This window comes from Drosophila nasuta, chromosome 2R (assembly GCF_023558535.2).
Source record: "Drosophila nasuta strain 15112-1781.00 chromosome 2R, ASM2355853v1, whole genome shotgun sequence".
In the NCBI taxonomy this organism is placed as follows: domain Eukaryota; kingdom Metazoa; phylum Arthropoda; class Insecta; order Diptera; family Drosophilidae; genus Drosophila; species Drosophila nasuta.
The window spans coordinates 7,644,271-7,664,322 of NC_083456.1; the positions used below are offsets into that span (position 1 = coordinate 7,644,271).

At 34.3% G+C, this 20,052-nt stretch overlaps 2 protein-coding genes across 17 annotated transcripts in view; one reads left to right on the forward strand and one right to left on the reverse strand.

Moving 5' to 3' along the window:
- Positions 1-287: 287 nt before the first annotated feature.
- LOC132784230 (synapse-associated protein of 47 kDa) overlaps positions 288-20,052 on the reverse strand; it is a 36,086-nt gene continuing 16,321 nt past the window's right edge. For 3 of the 16 annotated variants that reach the window (XM_060789698.1, XM_060789692.1, XM_060789693.1), the window contains 8 exons: positions 12,254-12,487; positions 9,207-9,304; positions 8,687-8,787; positions 8,347-8,621; positions 8,162-8,280; positions 6,909-7,226; positions 2,792-2,999; positions 288-2,545 (listed from right to left, as the gene is read on the reverse strand). In XM_060789698.1, the coding sequence (XP_060645681.1) occupies positions 2,503-2,545; positions 2,792-2,999; positions 6,909-7,226; positions 8,162-8,280; positions 8,347-8,621; positions 8,687-8,787; positions 9,207-9,304; positions 12,254-12,487 (1,396 nt within the window). In that variant the 3' untranslated portion in view covers positions 288-2,502. Of the gene's footprint in view, positions 3,000-4,736; positions 4,873-5,298; positions 5,798-6,908; positions 7,227-8,161; positions 8,281-8,346; positions 8,622-8,686; positions 8,788-9,206; positions 9,305-12,253; positions 12,488-20,052 lie in introns of those variants that run through there. The other 13 variants (XM_060789701.1, XM_060789696.1, XM_060789700.1 and 10 more) reach the window with 10 other exon arrangements.
- LOC132785027 (E3 ubiquitin ligase TRIM40) lies at positions 13,761-14,270 on the forward strand. Its single transcript, XM_060790984.1, has 2 exons — positions 13,761-14,036; positions 14,091-14,270. The coding sequence occupies exons 1-2, from the start codon at positions 13,872-13,874 to the stop codon at positions 14,130-14,132; spliced, it is 207 nt and encodes a 68-aa protein (XP_060646967.1). The 5' UTR covers positions 13,761-13,871; the 3' UTR covers positions 14,133-14,270.

Below are 20,052 nucleotides of genomic sequence, written 5' to 3' on the forward strand. Positions count from 1 at the left end.
GTATAATTTGTCGGTTTTGTCACTAAATTATACACAAATGATCTTGTTGTGTTTTAGTTTGTTCGTTTTCGCTTTCTTTTTTTTGTTTTGTTATGGGTTGTTATGTTCTCCAAACTTTTGAATAGGGCTGTTTACCGATCGGCTGTATACTCCATATATAGGCATATATGTATGCGCTCTGTGTAATTACTTGACTTGACTTCAATTCAATTTTCTATGGCATTTAATGGGCTTGTGTGTTGTTGTTGCATTCATTCATTCATTGTGTCAAACTATTTGCAAATAAATCTCTGTCTAGATGTCATTGTATAGATCATAATTTGTTTTTTTTTTGTTGTTTTTTATTTTTATTATTAGTCAACTAAATTATATATATATATTTGTTTTGGTGATATACTTTAATTAGTACATGTACATACATACATATTATATGTATAGTGTTTGGTTTTCAATTTTGGGTTTATTTTTTTTTTATTATTTTAGCAATGTTATCGTATTGTATGTATATATATATTTATGGAAATTGCTGCGTGTGTATTTTCTGTTGTTATTTGTTTTTATTTTTATTTATATTCTCATATGCAAATGCTTCAACGAACTTTGCTCATAACCTTTAATTAACGCATTTTCTTATCTTTTTTTTTTGGGTTTCAATAATAAGTATGTAAATTGTATGCAGACATTAAAATATGTGTTAATGCTTGGATTTGGATTTTATTTGAGTTTTGATATACTGTAAAACACGTTGTCAACATTACATTATTTGTCATTCATTATTATTAATATTATATATATATTGTTTTCTTTTATAATTATATTTTATAATTATATTTGCTTTAGACTTGTGGTTAGGTTTCGGGTTTTAATTGCCAACTTGTTTAAAAACGCACAAAGTAAATTTCAATTTAAAATATGTTTAGTTTTTTTTTTGTTCAACACTTGCTTGTAATTTATTGTTTGTAAATACTTTGCATTTGTTAAAAAGTAAAATGTTTAATATACATACAGCATCAGTTAAATGTCGTAACGTGTTATTAACTTTGACCTTTCGTACCTTCCATGTGTTATTATCATCATCTGCTAACAAATAATTTCACATTTATAGCGATATTTCATATTCATATTTCATTTAACATGTCCTTGTGTCTGCTGAAAATAATTTGCTTTTTAACAATTAGTTAGACATTTAGAGCAAAAACATTGATAATATAGATTGTTTTTATTTGTTTTATGTTTTTTGGTTTTTGTCCTTTCCATCGTCTTTCTTTCAATTTATGCATAAAAATTTGTCTAGTGAAATATATATGTAAATATATATATTTGTTTTAAAGGTTTTGAACTGCTTATTGTTTATAATTGCGATTTTGTTATTTGTATTCTTTCTTAATTGCATTTTTCATTTCATTTCTTAAACGTGATGTTCCGATTTAATTATTATTGTTTTTGGCATTTATCTTTAAAGGAATACATATTTGTGTGTTTTGCTGAATTAGAATAGTTATTAAAACTTGGTGAAAAGTATACAAATAGAATAGGACGAAAATTATAAGCATTTGATTCAAAAGCGTGCCAAAGTTTTGCGATAATACTCGTAAATTGTTGATCAAAAACACAAATCTATTTTCTTTGCCAAATGATAAAAAGTGTCAATAAAAACTATAACCAAGTGAACTTTGAAATAAAATATTGAGTTTACTTCATTATTTATTTACTTTTTTTTTAATATATTTTTTTATTATTCTTTTTATATTAATATCTTTACATAGTACATATAGTGTATATATATATATTTATATATATTATACATATATCTATATATTTATAATAATAATTTTTTACACATTAAATTCAAATGCATTAATTTATCTGTATCTGTATATATATGTATATATATATATATATAATTTATTTATAAATATAAATAACAAAATGTTTCCCTTTGAAGCTTTTTATGTCCATTTTCATGAAATTGTTATTTTTTTCATTTTTTTTTTTTGTAATTTAATTTTTGTTTTATTACTATATTTAAATACGAATTATACGTTCTTTAATTATAGTTTAACCAGTTTGTCTGTTGTTGTTTTTGTTTGTTTTAGCTTGGAGTTTGTGTACATACTTTTATTTGCATTTATGTATAGTTAACTGTTGCCATTTTTTCGTGTGCTGAACAATTGGCGAAAGTTCCCGTAACGCTAGCAACTCATCACCCCACTTCACATCGTGGGCGTGGTCGTGGGCGTGGAGGGGAGGTGACAACAGGAAAAGAAAAGGATAATCTTGACATTCGGATTGGGTGATTGATATCATTTGAATTAGCCAATTGATTGAATTAATACATATTTGGGTTTTAGTGTCTTATATCATCTTGTAAGGTAACTCAATAAAATTCATTGCTTTTGGCCCAAATCTCAACCAACTTTTCCAATACGATCCGAGGCACATTCTATTTACATTTGGGAATCTTTTACGCCAACACTAGAAGAGCGTAAAGAATGCCTCGTCTCATTGATAGCCCAACATTGTGCGTTTTAGGCACTTCAAAGTTCTGTGTTGTTGTTGTCATTGTTATTGTTATCGTTATTGTTGGTTGTCGATAGGTTAGATATGGTATAGAGTACGAGATAAGGTTACATACCCAATAATGAGAGTAGTAATACAAACGAGTAGGTAAGTAAGTTAAGTAAGTAGTAAAAAAGAAACAAAGGAGAGTAGAAAGGAGGAATGGAAAGAAAAGTTAAGTTATAAACTTAGAGCCAACTTAGAAGAAACTACGATATAAGCTCTTAATTACTTTAAATCATCGGTATCCTCAATTAAATCGGCATACTCCTCCCAATCGTTGTTAGACGAACGTGTGCGCAAATTCGATATTGTCGGTTCCTCATCCTCGTCCTCGTCCTCGCCATCGCCGTTTTTATTGCGTCCGCCGCCGGTGCCTCCTTCGTCGACAACCTCGTAGTCCTTAAGTTCAGCCTCCAAGTCCTTTTCCCATTGTTCCTCTGGGGAAGATGTATCAAACTGACGATTACTATGTGTGTGGCTTTATCTTATTAGCTTAAGTATACGACAGTTAGGTTGCATACTACATAGAACCATACATAAGTTGTATGTTAAGTATGCATACATATGGATATATAGTAGTTTTTTTAGTTTAATTTAGGCATACTTATAAAATAGCATACATAGTGGCATATCATAAGTAATATATTCTTTTTTTTTTGTTTTTTTGTAAGTTTGGATTAAAGGTTCTAGCAAGCAAGTTTTAATTTAGTGACGACCCTCCAAGCAAGTACATGGTTTCTCAATGATCTTTACCTTCCGAGACTAATCGCGTGTCAAACTCGTATAACTAAGGCATAGATTTTCACAGACTGTTATTCGCTTTGGTATTCGCACCGTAACTGAAAAGTAATCGTCTACAAAAGTTGGAAATTCTCTTTAGTACGCTTTAATACTTGACACCATAGCCAATATTATACTAAACTCCTTGACGAGTCAGCGTGCAAAACCAACGCACCAAATACAATAGTATAGAGAAGTAGTTAAGAGTGAGCTCACATAAGAGGATACTTTGCGTTTATCCTCTACCATGACTTGCTTGTTGTCCTCACACCAAATCAAGTGCCAAAGCAGTAAATCTCACTTACGACACCGCAATAATAATAATAATAAGAATAAGAATAATCATAATAAGTAGATATACATTTGTAAGTAAAAAAAACATTATGAAATCAATATTTAGTGTGTATTTACAGCATATGTAACACGTAAATCAAAAGCAAGCCAAATATATTCTATACATTTACTCGTAATATAAATATTTACTTATACAAAGCACGCCAAATGTATATGAACTCAACTGGAAGCTATTTAAAAATTGCAATAATTACTGAATCAAATGATAACTAAAGCAGTTCTGTACAACAATTAAAATTCTTAATGTGTTCGTTCGTATATGGACAGACTGACTTACGTTCTTAGTCTTAGAGAGGGAAGAATTTCTTGTGTGTATTTTGAATTTATTTCTCTTGATTTTGTGTGGTGAGTTATATTACACATATAAGTTTAAAAAAATTTCAATTTCAGAATGTTGAAATCTTACGAATTGTCTTTTGGGCAATTAAAAAGCATAGATTTTTTTTGTGAGAAGTATTTGGATTAAAGGTTTAATTTGGAAAAGTTCCCTTCGACGATGTTTAAAAAGCAAATACGTCTTGAAATGATATAAGAAATGTAAGCTTGCAAACAACTACATTTGAAGTTCTAGTTGATTATTTTTGTATAAAACATAAAAAATAAACTGACCATTTATACGAATACGAATAGCCATCAAACATATAGACACAACAATATTAAATATGTTTACGGACACTGACAACAGCGATAAGAAATAAAATTGATATTTTCGACAACTATTTTGCTCAACACAAATTTTATGCAATTGAAAATCAACAACAAAACATTGAAACATTTTATGATATTTTGTTTTTTTTTTTTTTTTTTTAGATTTTTTATATAAGTGAAAATTTGTTTGTTTGAACCAACAATTTCTAACTTACCACACAAAATTTTGTTTCAGTTTTTTTAAGTAACGTTTTTGTTTTCTTTTGCTTTTCGGTTTATATAAATAATGCGTTTTGTTTAAATTTTTGTCAAGAGAATATTTTATATATGTATATATAATTTGGTTTCTTGCATTTCGTTTTTGTTTTTTTTTCTTTGTATATCGTTTAACATTTTCTTTTTAGTTGTTGTTTTTTTTTCTTTTTGTCATGTGGGCAATTTTGCTTGCGTTTGGGTTTTATTTTGTTAGTTTGGTTTTTTGTTTTTTTTTTTTTTGGTTTTGAATTTAGCGTTTATCCATTCAATCTTCTGCAAGATGATTTGAGAACAAATTAAGAAATACATGAAAAAATAAATGTTTGTTAAATGTTTTCAATACAACAATTTATAGTTCGACTAATATTAAGAATTTGGTTGTCTTTCTTTTTTGTTTTTGGTATTGGTATTGGTTTTAATTCTATTCTTTTTGAAGTGTTCTGTGTTAATGTTTGGGAGCAATTCATGGTGCGGTGGTGGGGTGGTGGTGTCAAAGAGGAAAACGCGATTTGGTTGGGTTTAATCGAAATGAAATTAGGCCGAAATAGTGGGGGAGAATACTAAGAATGAAAGAAAATGTTCAAAATAATAATAGTAATAGATATATATATATATATATATAGTTATATATAAATTACAAACGTTTTTCGTTGTATAATAATATAGATTTGTATAGCGAATTATTGAAAATTAAATCGAAAATGCAATTGAATAAAGAAGCACGAAATTGTAAAGAGTTTGATCAATAATAAGAATTTGTATCATTTTGTTTATACTCAACTTGTTCATAATTGATTTGTGGCTAGTGCACAAGTTAATTGATATTAATGTATTATCTTTTACATTGTTATAAGTAGAAGTAGATCATAGATACTTAAGTGAAAATTATTTGATTTCATTTTTTGCATTATACTTATATTTTTTGTTGATGTATTTATAATTAATTTCATTTTAATATTTTGTATGCTAGTTAGAAAAGAATGGCAACAATAGATTAGACCAGACTTGAGCTGTCCGCTTGTTATTTGTTATGTTATCTATGTATAGTATAAATTTCATATTGAATTTATTGATAGTTTATTATCCATAAGTTGCCATAGGTTTGTATACTCTTTTATGGGGTTGTTGTTGCTTTCATTTCAATTGAGATTTTTCTTGATGTTTTTTTGTTTGTTTGTTTAATAATTAAATGCCAGAGCTTTGGATTGTATATTGTTAGTATTGTTAGTATTTTGACAATAAAGAAAACGATTTGACAAAAATGTAATTTACACAAAAGAAAGAAACAGAGCAGAGGAGAAAAAGAGAATTGTTTGGTTTTTACACTTTGTTTTGTACACACATTTTTCGATAAGAGTGAGTTTGCATTTGTATTTTGTTGTTTGGTATATTTTATGGGTATTTTGTCATTGAAATATATTTACTTGAAAGTTTAGATTTGAGCAATATAAAAATAAATATTAAGTGGGCATTATGAATGGTTAGAAACGAAACTTAAACTTGTACGCAGCCAAACAGTTTGAAATGTGGCAATGGAAACAGGCAAAATGGCAAAAGGAAAGAAAAACCTGATATTGAAATGACAAATACGAAGACGAATACTATATATCATATATGATATGTGACACCATGAAGCATGTTATCTAAATGACTTGTAATGCTGCCCATGTGTTGGACGAAGCTTCATATCTTTTGAGTTACCTATGCTACTCGTAAATTGATTGTGCCATTCCGGAATATGTTTACGTACTATATTGATTCAGTGCATCTGACGACCTATTGACCTACAACATTTCGTTAGTCTAGTTTATTCAAATTTAAGAGCTCTTCGTCTTTCTATTTATTGCAATTAAGCCACATGATCCGACATGAGAATCAATCGATGTTCTACTTTTTGCATATGCTTATGTATATGTAAGTGTAGGTGTGTGTATGGGTATGTGTGTGTTTTATACGATGTTGACAGGTTGGATGCAGACTCAATAGAAATTGCAGCTTAATGAATAAGTAAGACGAATTTCAAAGCGAATGCATGGAACCTAAAATGTATGTACAAAATGTGGAAATATTAAAAGATAATAGTAAGCAAAACGAACGAGATTATGTATATAACGAGTATGCCGTGTACCTCAATTGAGAATTATTAAGGGATTATAATTCTTGTTGGTGATTTGTGTAATCCAATTATTGAGGCATACAACATAGTAGTTTAAGGAGCTTAGTAAAAACAAACAAAAAACGAAATCAAATTGTATGTTACAATTAACTTAGGAAAATAATAATCTAATTTGCAAACTAAAACCTCTTACCATCGTTGTTGCTGGCAAGCGCCTGTTGGGTCATACTGTCAATGCCCAATTTGCGCATACCATCTTTTATTTCAGCCAAATCGGTTTCGTTTGATGTTTGGAATTCATCTGAAACGAACTCGGACTCGGAGATTTTCGTTGAGAGACTTTTCTTGTCACTCTCTTTAAGCTCTTCGGCCGCCTTAATCTCAATGACAGGCTTTGGCTGGTCAAAGACAGCGCCTCCTTGGGCCGCTTGTTTAGTTTCATTGTTTGTCTCAGCTTGGACAACTGTGCCAGACTTTTTGTCAATCTTTGCATTATCTGCCTGAATTTTGGCTGATTTAATTCGATGTTTTTTTTTTAAGTTTGAGTCATGTGCAACATATTTATATTTATTGTACAATTTTTTTTTGTTTAAATTTGGTGTTTCAAATTATTACAAGATACATGAAAAGAAAAATTAAGAAATCAAAAAGGTAATTTTAGATAATCAAAATAAAAAAGGGATACGATGTGAAAGGGGCGTTTGAAAGGCGATTTTTGATTATTGACTTCGAGAGGATCTTAAATACGCGACGAGGTGAAGAGACGAGCGAAACGATTATGAGAAAATGAGAACCGAAACGATAATAAAAACTAAAGAAAATTAGGAATCTGATCGGTGGCCCAGGCGACAAAAGCCGGTGCAGCTGAAGGACAATCACAACTCATAACCATAACTGAAACTGAATTGAAACTGAGGAAAATACAAAACCGAAACTTAAGGTTCAGAGCATTTACTTTAAGGCGGTGTAATACAGACGCTAGCCGAAAGTTAGATAACTAAAAATGAAAAGAACTAAAAGGGAGGCGTGTCCCCAAGTAGAACTAGTTGAGAATCGTAAATCATAAGGAGAACAGGCGCGTGTGTGTGAAAAGAAAATTGGTATCGAAATCATAAATGAAAACTTAGACTTAAGATAGAGAGGTTAATAGAGATTGATAGACTGTTTTAAGTTAAAGAGCGCGCGAGTAGCGAGTGTTTGTATGTGAGAGATAGAGATAGAGATTGCAAGGTAGAGACAGAGATAGAGATAGAGAGATAGAGAGCTAGACAGTTTACAGAGAGAAAGATACTGAAGTGGCAAGCGCAAGGAAATCATAAACTTGGCCGCTTTCGCGCGTTTCAACGGCAACGCGTCTCAATTATGGAATGTTTTCTTGGGTCTTCGGTGTGAAAGCTGTGAAAGCTGATGCTGCTGCTGCAGGGGAATCAATGACAACGAACTTACCATCTTCACCGCTGGAAGCCTGGCCCACACCATCAGCGCCCAAAGTGCCAAGCTCGGCGGCCTGAATGATTAGTGAAACGCGATAGAAATAATTCCTCCAGAAGTTCTCCTCAGTGATGCTGAGCGGGTGTAAAATTTAGATATAATTTCCATATAAATGCATTGCAAATGCACAGGCTACTCACATCTTGGGCACCAATTCGAAACGCATCGTTTCGAGTGCCTTATCCTCGGCCATAATGGCTATGGCAGTGGGATATGCGGTGTCATAGCTAAACTCAAAGTCCACGCCGGCTGGCGGGGCACGCACAAAGTTGCGACGATCCTGTGACAAGCCCAAAATTTCCTCCTTGATCTTTGACTCATTGGCATGGCCAATCCATGGAGCAGCTCCATTGCCAGCGCCGCCTTGACCCTTAATGAATGCCTCCTGCTCCTTGTTGAATGAGTCGAGAATGGTCTGCAAATGGATGATTAATTAATCAAATGAACTTATGAAAGTACTTTTCAAAATTTTTTACTCACATTATCCTTGACTGTTTCCTTGATCTTGCTGCCAGCCTTGCTGATGGCCGATGACAAGAACGAGCCAAAATGTTTGGCCTGTTGAGTTACTTTTGTGGTAACTGTCGAGGCAAGTAAGATTTCGAATTATTATAAATTGTTGCATTACATATTTGATGTTAAGTAAAAGTGGTTGCATCTAACTAACGCAGTCAACCAAAATTGCAAAGACTACAAAGTAAACGTTGTTGGAGGTGAGAATAAATAGACTAAGTGACTAAGTAAAATAGAAGATAATGCAAATATATCAAGTTGATACAACTATTTGGTTGGGGGAAGTATAATTGCTACGGGTTGTAAATGCATTTCATGTATGTAGTAACCTGTCACCGCTTTCTATTGTTATATTATATACATATCTCAGATTGTTTTTTACTTTTTGCTTTGACAATTTGCAATTTAGTTCAGTTGACATTGAATCGACATTTATAATGTTGTAATTTTTTTTTTTTTTTGTTACCAATCAAACTGTGACACGTACTTTTCACTTCATCGCCCTTACCCTGTCCAATTTGACCCTCATCTCCAGTGGGCGTGCCGCCGCCTGATGCTGGATGCGAATCGGCGCCCTCAGTAGCGCTGTAATTACAAATTGCGTCAGCGTGCAAATGAGAGAGGATAACCAGAGCAAGAAAGAGATGGGGAGAGAGAGAGAAGAAGAGAGCAAAATAAGCTTGTGTCATTTTTAGGGTAGCGAAGTTTTTTCAGAGTAAACATTTATACATAAATATCATATATATATAGTATTGGATATCTGGTGTGGATATTGCAATTGAGAGCAATAGTCAACATGCAGCATGCAACACCAAAACCAAACTCCAATTCAAATTCGAGGCAATTCACATATTCATATTGATTTCAAGTGCATGCGTTGCAAATTAATAAAAAAAAACCCTTCATATAGCATTCAATATTATCATAGACCAAGATGGCAAGTAAATCTAATTCTATCTAATAAATATTGGGACGATCTGGGTATATCTCTGGCGAAAATGTCGCATGCCCCACTATTCGAAGTGAAAATGTATCTTATAGCACTTTTATTAAAACTAAGAATGATTTTAATTTTGTTTTTGCTTTGGCTGACAATCTGGTATATTTTGCACTGTATAGTATATCTTGAATGTAGTGAATGTCAATATACCAAATATGCCATTTGGCATATTTTGAGAATAATACCGCAATATTTTGCTTTCATTCAAAATGGTTAGCGGATATCTCACAGTCGAGTGTGCTCGACTTTTTTTACTTTTTAGTATATATGTTTATATATGTATGATTAGGTGACAATCAGGTATATTTTGTTCTTTATGGTATATCTATATACCAAATATAACCTACGACATATTTTAGTATTTTAGCGGTATATTTTCGATATTTTATGGTTTTATTGAAAATGAATAACAGGTATCCAATAGTCGAGAACATTCGATTGTAGCTTTCTTACTTGTTGTTTTCAAATAGTTTCAGTTAATAATTTTTGTGTAAATAGTGATGTAAGCGACAATGTCATGGAATCAAGGAATTACTCATATGTTTATTGAGTGAGAACAAATGTTACTTCAATTTGAAAAATATTTTAATAGAAACCTGTTGAAACTATTAAAAGTGACAGCTATACTTTTCTTCTATTAATAATTATTTTTGTAGCTTTAAAATTATTTGAATTTATAATTTGTTTATAAACTTTTGCCTTTGGTCTATGATTCTGAAAGGGTGTTGAGATTATTAATTATTATTATATGTAGTTGAATTAATGCTTTTGTATATTTACACGTTTTTATAGCTTTTGTAATTATATTCAGTTGAAGGACAATTAATATGAAAATTATTCATGATTGTGATGCAAATGGAAATGTTCGTAAATTTAATGAATAATTAATGATGGATGCCGTTAAACGGTAAGCTGAATGAGACGGAAATGAAAGACGATAAAAAGAACACACTATTACATGCACCATATTCGTATCATTTATAAGGAAATTCATTTTGAGTTAAGTTGAAAATAAACTTGAGAAGATCGCACATTTCCAATGTTCTTAGAGAAGGAGGAGACAGGAGCTGTCAAAGAATTGACCAGAATACAGTCGCTACATACTTGAAAAATAAAATATTAAGTAAAGCATAAGAAAATTGGCACAGAAAGAGCTACACACAAAAATACAGAGAAATCAGGTGGGAAAAGGGGAAAGAATATCCTTGTGAAATAATCCGTTAAATGATATGATAACAACTAGTAACAACAATCAGTTTTTTTTTTAAGGTTTTTTGGTTTTTGTTTCTGTTTTATCTACTGCGTAGACACAAAATAGTTCCAGATTTGTGTGGTTTTGATTAAATCCTTCAGGTTGTTTGATGGGCCGCTCAATAATGATGGAATCTGATACTTGAACATTTGTTAAAGTTAAGTTGGGCAACAATTTCTTTCTGAACTGTAAACTAAATGCATTTTAACGCGTTATCTTACGAAATCATAAATATGAATTGAATCAACTAATGATGAGGAAAGATTTGTAAATGTATATTTATCAAATGTTGTATGGGAAAAATGGGAAATGGAAAGTTGGGCAGCGAGTCTCATGTGTTGGCAGAGCATGAGTTTAACTGAAGTGATGGTGTTTTGCAATGATTTAACTTGATTATGAGTTTTATGAAATGCGTTCTAGAATCCTTTCAAAATTGTGTCCTTTTACAAAACTTAGAAGAAAACTTACCTTAAATCTTAAAAGTGTCAATTCTTCAACTTTTTGTAAACGGACAAAATTCTGTTTTTGATTCATGTTATGTTTATGCTTTTGTCATTTGTTTTTTTTTTAGGTTAAAGGTTTCTTTTTTTGCTTATACATACAAAAACGTATAAAGATTTAAATGTGATCTTGTAATTATTTGTATTTGTACAGTTTTTTTTAAGGAAAAGTTATTAAAGAGTGAAATTTGAATTTGCACGACAAGTGTGTAAGAAACTTGAGTTAAGATTAAATAAGAAAATCAGAAATGGAAAATATAAATATCTTGTAACTGAGTGGTTTTCTTTTCAAGAGAAATTTGTGAATAGTTGAAACTAACTAAATGGCAGTAGTTATAGGATATATTTAAGGTAACTTGTGTTTAAAGTATATATTTATATATTGAGTATTATAAGTTGTATAAAATAACGTGTTTCAAGTAGGCTAATAGTAGGTCAAGTGTTAGCAAGAGGTGTATATAAACTTTAATTGTATTGTTCCAAGTTTTTGTTCTTGCTTTAAAAATGAAAAAGTTGCTCGTATTTTTTGGGGTGTAACAGAACGAAAAATATTACAAACAAATGCTGCCTCAAAGTAAGTAGTATAAGTTGAAACAAAAGGCTTCCACAACTGTCATAAAAAGTTGAACGAAAACTTTTCATTTAACAGGAGAAGGAACCCAACAAAATAAGAAATAGAAAAAATAAAAAAAAATACCAAACGCGATCTCTTATGATTTTTAGTTTCACTGTAGCCGTTTGAAATGTATATAATTCCGTCATTCTTAAGCTGGGGCCCATACCTAATATACCTCGACTTGTCGTCATCATCGCCACCACTCACAGCACCCGCAGCACTGGCATCTGCAGCGCCCTCGGCACCCTCAGCTCCCTCGGCGGCTCCGCTCTTCCGTAGTCCAGGAATCGATGGTATCGACGGCATCGCTGGCATCGAGGGCATCGATGGCATTGCCATTGCTGGCATCGATGGCATTGAAGCATTTCCCAACCAACCCTTGGCGCTTCCTAGCCATCCACTGTGGAACAGAGAAGACAGAAAAGACGAAAGAAATAAAAGTTAGTTGATAAAGTGGCAAAAATCCATGCGCACATTGCGCAATAATCAGACTGCCAAACTGACACGACTGACAATCAATCTTTGGCCGTAATTTGACAATGCTGAAGAAGTAGGCTGGCGATAATATCTCCAACTACTCTAGTATGTAGAGAATGTATTATGTATTATGTGCGAGTATTATGTATTATGTCAAACACAATAAACTGACGCATCAACTTGACAAACGCCCACTACACATAAGCACATGGCACTTACTTATTGACAGGGTGCCACAACATTGAAGCATCGAAGTAAATCTCAAGAATGCGCAAAACACTCGAATGCCATTTCACTTAAAGTCTCTCTCGCACAAGACACAAGTGCGTATTAGAGAGTCAATGAAAGGGCAAGCAATTGCTCAGCTGCTCAGATTGTACGTATTTGTTGTATGTGTAGTGTAACATTCAGCCTTTAAATTTCAAGTCTTTAGCAAACAAAATATACAAAACTATTCTAGGATATTTATCTTTAAGAAAAATTCAAGTGATATAATAGATTTATGACTGAAAACATTAAGATTGAATATGGCATACTATTTTACATCTCTAATGTAATCGATGTGTCATCATTAGAAAAATCCCTTAAATAATTTATATGGTGACACATTTTTTGCTTGTTTCTCTTTACGGTGAGAATATTGTGAGTGGGCGCTAATCGAGATATAAAGTCAAATAATTCAACCTTAATCTCATGAGTTAATATTAATATAAATCAATGTTAGTTATATAGTATTCCACTATTATACATTTTTGAAAATCTATAACAAAGTTTCATTATAGTTATTCTAATAATATAGTAAGTACTGAACGTTTAATTTGAATTTCAATTATGAGGCAACATTAATCTTTGCTCGAATACTGCAACGTAATCGATTTGGTTATTCGGGTCACATACTATAGGTCATACACGAATGTAATAACACCCTATACTTATGAGGTCTAGTGCGTGAGTGCGCCATTTTCATTGGTTGATAGGTCGGCGATTTATTGATCCACCCATTTTTGCAGTCGTTTCCTTTGTTACGCGCTCGCACTGTCATAAATAAAATGTCACTGACAAGCTCATGTAATACGTGGCGTATGCGTAATATGCGTGATACGTGAAACCGAATGAAAAAAATCATCGTTGAAATGCGGAGCTCAACACCTAACACACAAAAATTCAAATATACAACATAGAAAGCCATGACAGAACAATCTGAATGATTGACTTCCATCTTTCAAAGTACGCCAAATACTTTCTAACAAAAAAAAAATATAAAAAATATTTTGAGCTTTCGAAAATTTGTATTCGTAATCATAAAAATGAACGCGGATTCTGATGTTTGTCCAATCTGTTTGTGCCCCAAGCGGCGCATTGTGAGCATTCGATGCAAGCACACATTCTGCAAGAATTGCCTCAAAGACTATTACGCGATTAGCGACGTCAAGACTTGCCCTATGTGTCGTGCCCCCTTCGAGTATTACATTGTAAGTATAATTTGCCATTCATTAATTTTGTATTAACTCTATTACTCTACACAGCGAGAAAGTTTCGGGTCCATAAGAATAGTGTTTTTGAATTAATAAGATTGCAGCTTCTCAAATTTTGTTGTTTCCTTTCGTTATTGTTACATTTTTGGAGTTATTGGAATTTCCTGTTATTATTTTTTTAAATTGCACTTGGCTAAAAAGCGCTTAAAACAAAAAAAAAAGAACGAAAAACAGACAATTTCATTTTATAAGTGCTTTACATTTCCTACACTTGATGGAATACTGACGATTAAAACCGATAAAGGTAGGTTTGTATTTCATAGCGTTAATCATGTAGTGCAATGCATTTAAAAAGCATAACACCAGTTGATTTTATTGACACCTCAATGGAGTTTCTATAATATTGTTGTATGCACAACAAGTTGAGCAAATTGACGGTACATTTTGGGATTAACTGGCCTTAAGTTGAGTTGACTGTAAATCCGATGACTGATGCCTGGACACATCATCAAAGCCAGCGCCAGTGAGGCGGTAACAACAATCGGATGGAGAAGAACAATGCGAGCACAATCGATGTGATTGCATTCTCTGTGCTGTGCACATGCAGTGCAAGCCCGGCCAAGCATATTGAAATATTGAGTGTTTGGCCTGCGGCAGTGAGGACAAAGAAAAAAGAATCTACTACGACAACGTTGTCGTGCCCACAAGACCAAGACCACGCCCACACGCCCCTGGCTTTGTGCATGTGAAATGATGATGCACGACGGCACACGTTAGACCGCTCGAAGGGAGAAGGAATTGAAATAAAATTGACAAGCAAGGATATTTATTTTTTTCCTCTCTACTTTGCTATTTTGCTGGATTGCAGCCTAGCTGACGTTCCATTTTATTATGCTCTATTGGCGAATTGACAGGGCAAGGTTAAAGAAGGCGCTGCATTATGATGAGGCGAGGACTTGCACATAACGCAAGCCAGACGTAAAGTGAATGCGGCAAGGACTAAACTCGATTGGACAAAAAGTGGCCATAAATTGATGCAACCTGATTTCATTGCATTGCATTATTTATTCAATTACCTATTTCCATTCCCACTCTCACTCTTTGTTTGTTGTACTACACTCTAATGGCCTTCGGTGAATTTAATTATTAAATGCGCATACGCCATGTTGCACGCTCTACTCTTAATTAGTTTGCTTTTTCAGCCTATAACTATGATTAGCATTTTCCATCTCATCCAATGCTGTGTCTTCCTCCCATTTTTGATGTGATTTATGCGTTTTTCGGCTGGCAAACGTTGTCTTTACGCAATTTTGCTCGGCTGTCAAGGCGGCAACAGTGTTTATTTATGGGTCGCCTAGGACTTAGACGGCGTCTATCCAGCACTCGCATTCGCTCTGGACAGAGCCTGATAAGTGGCATACTTAAAGCACATCCCCGAGCTCTATGCTGCACTTAAAGCTGTGTCCGGGGAAAGGCAGATAAAAGTGGCTGACAGCCAACAAATTGGCATTAACATTTTTATGCAGGCTTTGCGATAATGATGTTTTGCGCATTTTGTATTCCTTTTGCAAAATATCAGTGATATCTTACCAATTGGTCATAAATTATGTTTGTTTTCTATTTGCTACTACTAAAATGTCAAATTGTACCCTTGCCCGATTGTTATTTGCTTTCACTTTTCACATTGTTTGCTGCGGCGGCAACCTGATAAAATTTCCCGAGGGCAAACATGAGTTTCGGCTTTTCATTTCAATGTTCTAAAGATATTTTAAAGCCAGGGGAAATATTACGCGTATTCTGTTGAACAATTCATATCGACAGACATTTTTTTTTTTTTTTGGTTTTTGCTTTTCTCTCGCATTGCAGTGAAAAGTTTTAATTATAAAAGTTTAGCCCGGCGTTCTGCGGAAAACAAGAGTAAAAATTGAGACCCACACATAACACTGAAGTCAAACCAAATATGGGTTTTAGACAATAATGCCAAATGAGTTTACTTTAAGCCTGGGCAAGCGAAGAAGGTCGAAAGCCAATATTTACGGAGTGGCTGCAAAATTAAAGCATACAATTGCAAGAAACCACAATTAAACATCACATAAATTATACTACATACTTTGAAATATGATATACTTTACCAATGTCTGGTATAAAATATTGATAAAAGTTGGTAACAGTTTGAGCAGATAATTTGAGCGAAAAAGTTGCAACTGACAGCGACTTTTTTCCGACCATGGAAGTTTGGGACAAGTGTCACTGTCTTCTTTTTTACCAGCTGCCCATAGGGTAGAAGGGTATTATAACTTTGTGCCTCCAGAAAATGTATGTAACAGGCAGAAGGAGGCATCTCCGACCCTATAAAGTATATACATATATTGATATTTATATATCTAGATCTCAGAAATTTTAAGAAATAGGGATAACATTTCTTTTAAACCACTTATGTTTGCACACAGATCAAGTTTGTTTAAAATGTTGGCCACGCCCACTTCCGAATATGGTAAGAATGAATACCCCACTGTTTTGCTTTTATTCACAATAGGTAGCGGGTATCTCATAGTCTCTCGACTATAACTTTCCATCTTTTTTTTTTCGAAATTATTAAATCATGGAATTCTATGCAGATATAAAATATATAGTATATAGTATGGCATTCTTTGAGTTTGGAGATGAAAGTGCGCATTGTTCTAATTGTATTGGCCTTGTTATTTATGCAATCCCTGCAAAGTTCTGTTGCATAATTAAAGCGTCCTCAATCTGTGGGTAAACAATGAAAAATTAATTATGGCCTTCTTGCTCGACAAAAGAAATGTTGAGTTGCAGTAGTGCATCAATGTGTCTCCGTCTGCCAATGGACTCATTTCCAATGACACGAATAACTGAATACCCATTGAAAAGAGATGCTAACGATAAAGATAATGGGGAACACATACTATATAGCATCGCATTGAATAGCAGATATAATTGTTAAAGACAGGCGAAGAGAGAGAGAGAGAGAGAAAGAGAGAGAGGAATGAGGTTGCCTGATTGATTTACCATTTAAAACAAATAAGAATCTTTATTTTTATGCGATGGTAAAAGTCATGACAAAGTCAAGCGCACTACATTGAAACCATATGGTTGGAGAGGACTCTGCAGGATAACGTAATTTTCTTTCTCTTGCTCCCCCTTCGACGTTGTTTGTCCCCACTGTGCCGCGTATGCAGCGATGCGCAAATTGCATTGCATTTTAGATGGGTATTTTTTTATGCAGGCGATCTGCCTGATTGCTTATCGCAATTTTATGGCTTCACGTTGCAAGTGGGATAAAGAGAACGCAAATGAAAGTGGGAGTTGCAAGCGTAGTTTTTAATTGAGTCTGCGTCGAGTGGCATGCGTGAGCTGCTGCTTTAATTGGATTGCATTGCTGAACTGAGATTTAGCTGCTTGGTTGGTTCACTGTCTGGCTGTCTGGCTGGCAAGACACGTAATTTTAAGGTAAAGCGCCCCCAAAGCTAAAGAGCAGCAAACCCAACGAACACCCGCTGCTGCTGCCACACACTAAGCCTCTAAAATGTATCCACACACACACACACGCCAGCAGCAAAGGCAACGGAAAACAAACAAACAAACAGACGCACCCCCGACCATCCGAAGTCAACATATTTGAGATAACGTTAAAGGAAATTTATTACGTTTACGCAGAAAAATAACGCTAAATGCGTAAATAAAGCAGAAAAATAACACGCATCCCACTGGCAAGCAGGTGACGCTGGCACAGAACAGCACATCGCAGATCTCAGCAGGGGACGCCTTTTGCAAGGACTCACGAGTCAGGCAACAAAAGTAAGCAATGCCATTGACATGGACTCCATTAGCTATGCAGAACCCTGGAATAATTTGCGAAACGAATTCCCGAATATATTTTGAACGAGACTTGTGATTTTGCATAGCCTTTAAAGACAGCATAAAGCCACTTTCAAGTGTTGCTTAATATGATGCATATCGTTTTTACATAAATACCTCTTCTATAGGAAATGTGATGGATGGGTTTAGAATTCTAGAAGATATTTTGAGCGAGACTTGTGATTTTGCATAGCCTTTAAAGACAGCTTTAAACCACTTTCGATGTTAACTAAATACTGCTTAATATGTTGAATATCACTCTATAAATAACCCATCTATAAGACATGTGATAGATGGGCTTAGTTTTGAGCAGCCCTCGCAGGTTGTACGCGCTCACACAAAGGCGCAACAGCCAGTCGAGGAAATGAAAAAAGAATGGAAAAATCCACATTTGACAAATTACCAGCAAGCAGGTAAACAGCTGCTGAAAAGACAGACAGCAACGAAGGATCCAAGGAGAAAGAGAAAGATCTTTCTCCTCCTCTGGCATTATGTGGGCCCAAAGTAAACAGGGCGAAAGCCACAGGCGCGTTTGCCAAAAGGGACGACGTGCCAGTCGACAAATGTATGTATATCTATTATGACCCTGTGAAGCTATTAATAATATATGAATGGGACATTTAACGCCTGCATAGTCGTAAACGAAATAAACAAGAATTATGCCCTTTTCTCTGCTCTTTTTTGCTGGTCATACACGTAGCAGGACATTTGACTTTGACTTTTCGTTCAGGGTTTGATGATTTCTATTTTCATTCATTATGTTTTATTTAAGTCTTGTTATTGTTTTCTCCTGCTGTCTCGTTTTTAATATTTTCGCAGGCACTTGATGCCACTTTTTTATGGTCGTGCGTTCCGACTTACTTATTTTCAATTATTTTCACTTTTATGTGCCTTTGCCTAAAAGTATGCAATAAAATATGCTCGTATATGGCTGGGATTCAAGCAAAGTCAAGCTCGCTGCCATTATTTATCGCATGGAAGCTGCCTTCTCCCCTCTCGCAAATTTACGAGTGCTTGAAGGAGAGTTTCTTGGTAAAGCTGCCAGCCAATTATGCTCGCATGATCCGTATATCAAGGGTCACTGCGAATTATGCCTTCGAATTGCAGCAGATTTTTGCTAACACTTAAAGATGAATAAAGAAGTTTGCTTCTGTAGAAAAGTCGAGTAAAATTCGAATAACGAAGACTGCCTCAAGTGACGCAAGTTTGTCTGTATAAAATTCGAATCTGCTATTTATCCACACATTTGCTGACACGACTAAACAACTTAATGGCGACCCACTAATCCCGTCATCTTTATAACCATTAAGCAGCGACAGGTGCATAAGGCTGTTAGCCTAGTTTAAAAGATCTTAGTCGTGTCACCGAGTCGCACACAAGTCAGTTAGTTGTGGCCCAAGGTGGTCGTAATCATTCAGCAAATGCTAAGCTTTTTATGTATCTAAATCCACAGCATAACTGTTAACGACACCCACACTCACACACTACACACAGCAGCCACCTGGCAATAATTGAAGTGGGCACAACACAGCGACTCCCACACACACACACACATTTCTCACTTTTTGTGCAGCCACTTTTTAGGTGCCGCCGTTTTTGCCTCACAATCCACTTAATGTGATTGCTTTACGTCAGACGTAGGCGACGACTGTGGTTGAGATGGCACATTAGCTGAGCTGAGTCGAGCCAGGCCGGGTGTACGTAACAATATCCTTTGCCAGGACAACGACAATGAGTCTGGGGGAGCGCAAAATATAATTATGAAAAGGATGTTTTGGCATGAACAACACTCTCACTCACACACACGGACAACTGAAATTTGCACAAATGTCTAAAAATATCAAAAGCCAACTGCAAATGTTGCGTGCCAATGACAGGCGACAGCCGAGTCCTTTGTGCCTAAAAGGTCCTCGTTTTGTAACTAATGTGCGCCTGTGTGCGCTGTTATTGTGGCTTAAAACTTCTGACATTTACCGGAGCAGCACACACAACAAACGAGTGCATAAATTCCCTATACATAAACAGACATCATAGGCCTCTCTCTTTCGCTTGTTTCCTCTGTCGTATACTTAATTTTATTTTGATCCCATACCCGCCTTCCTCTCTACAACTCTCTGCGGTTTACTCTGCTCTG

Bases quoted from the DNA above. Each gene is read 5' to 3' on its own strand.
- LOC132785027 (XM_060790984.1), top strand. From the start codon at position 13,872: ATGAACGCGGATTCTGATGTTTGTCCAATCTGTTTGTGCCCCAAGCGG. The intron at 14,037-14,090 runs GTAAGTATAATT...TACTCTACACAG, and splicing joins CCCCCTTCGAGTATTACATT to CGAGAAAGTTTCGGGTCCAT.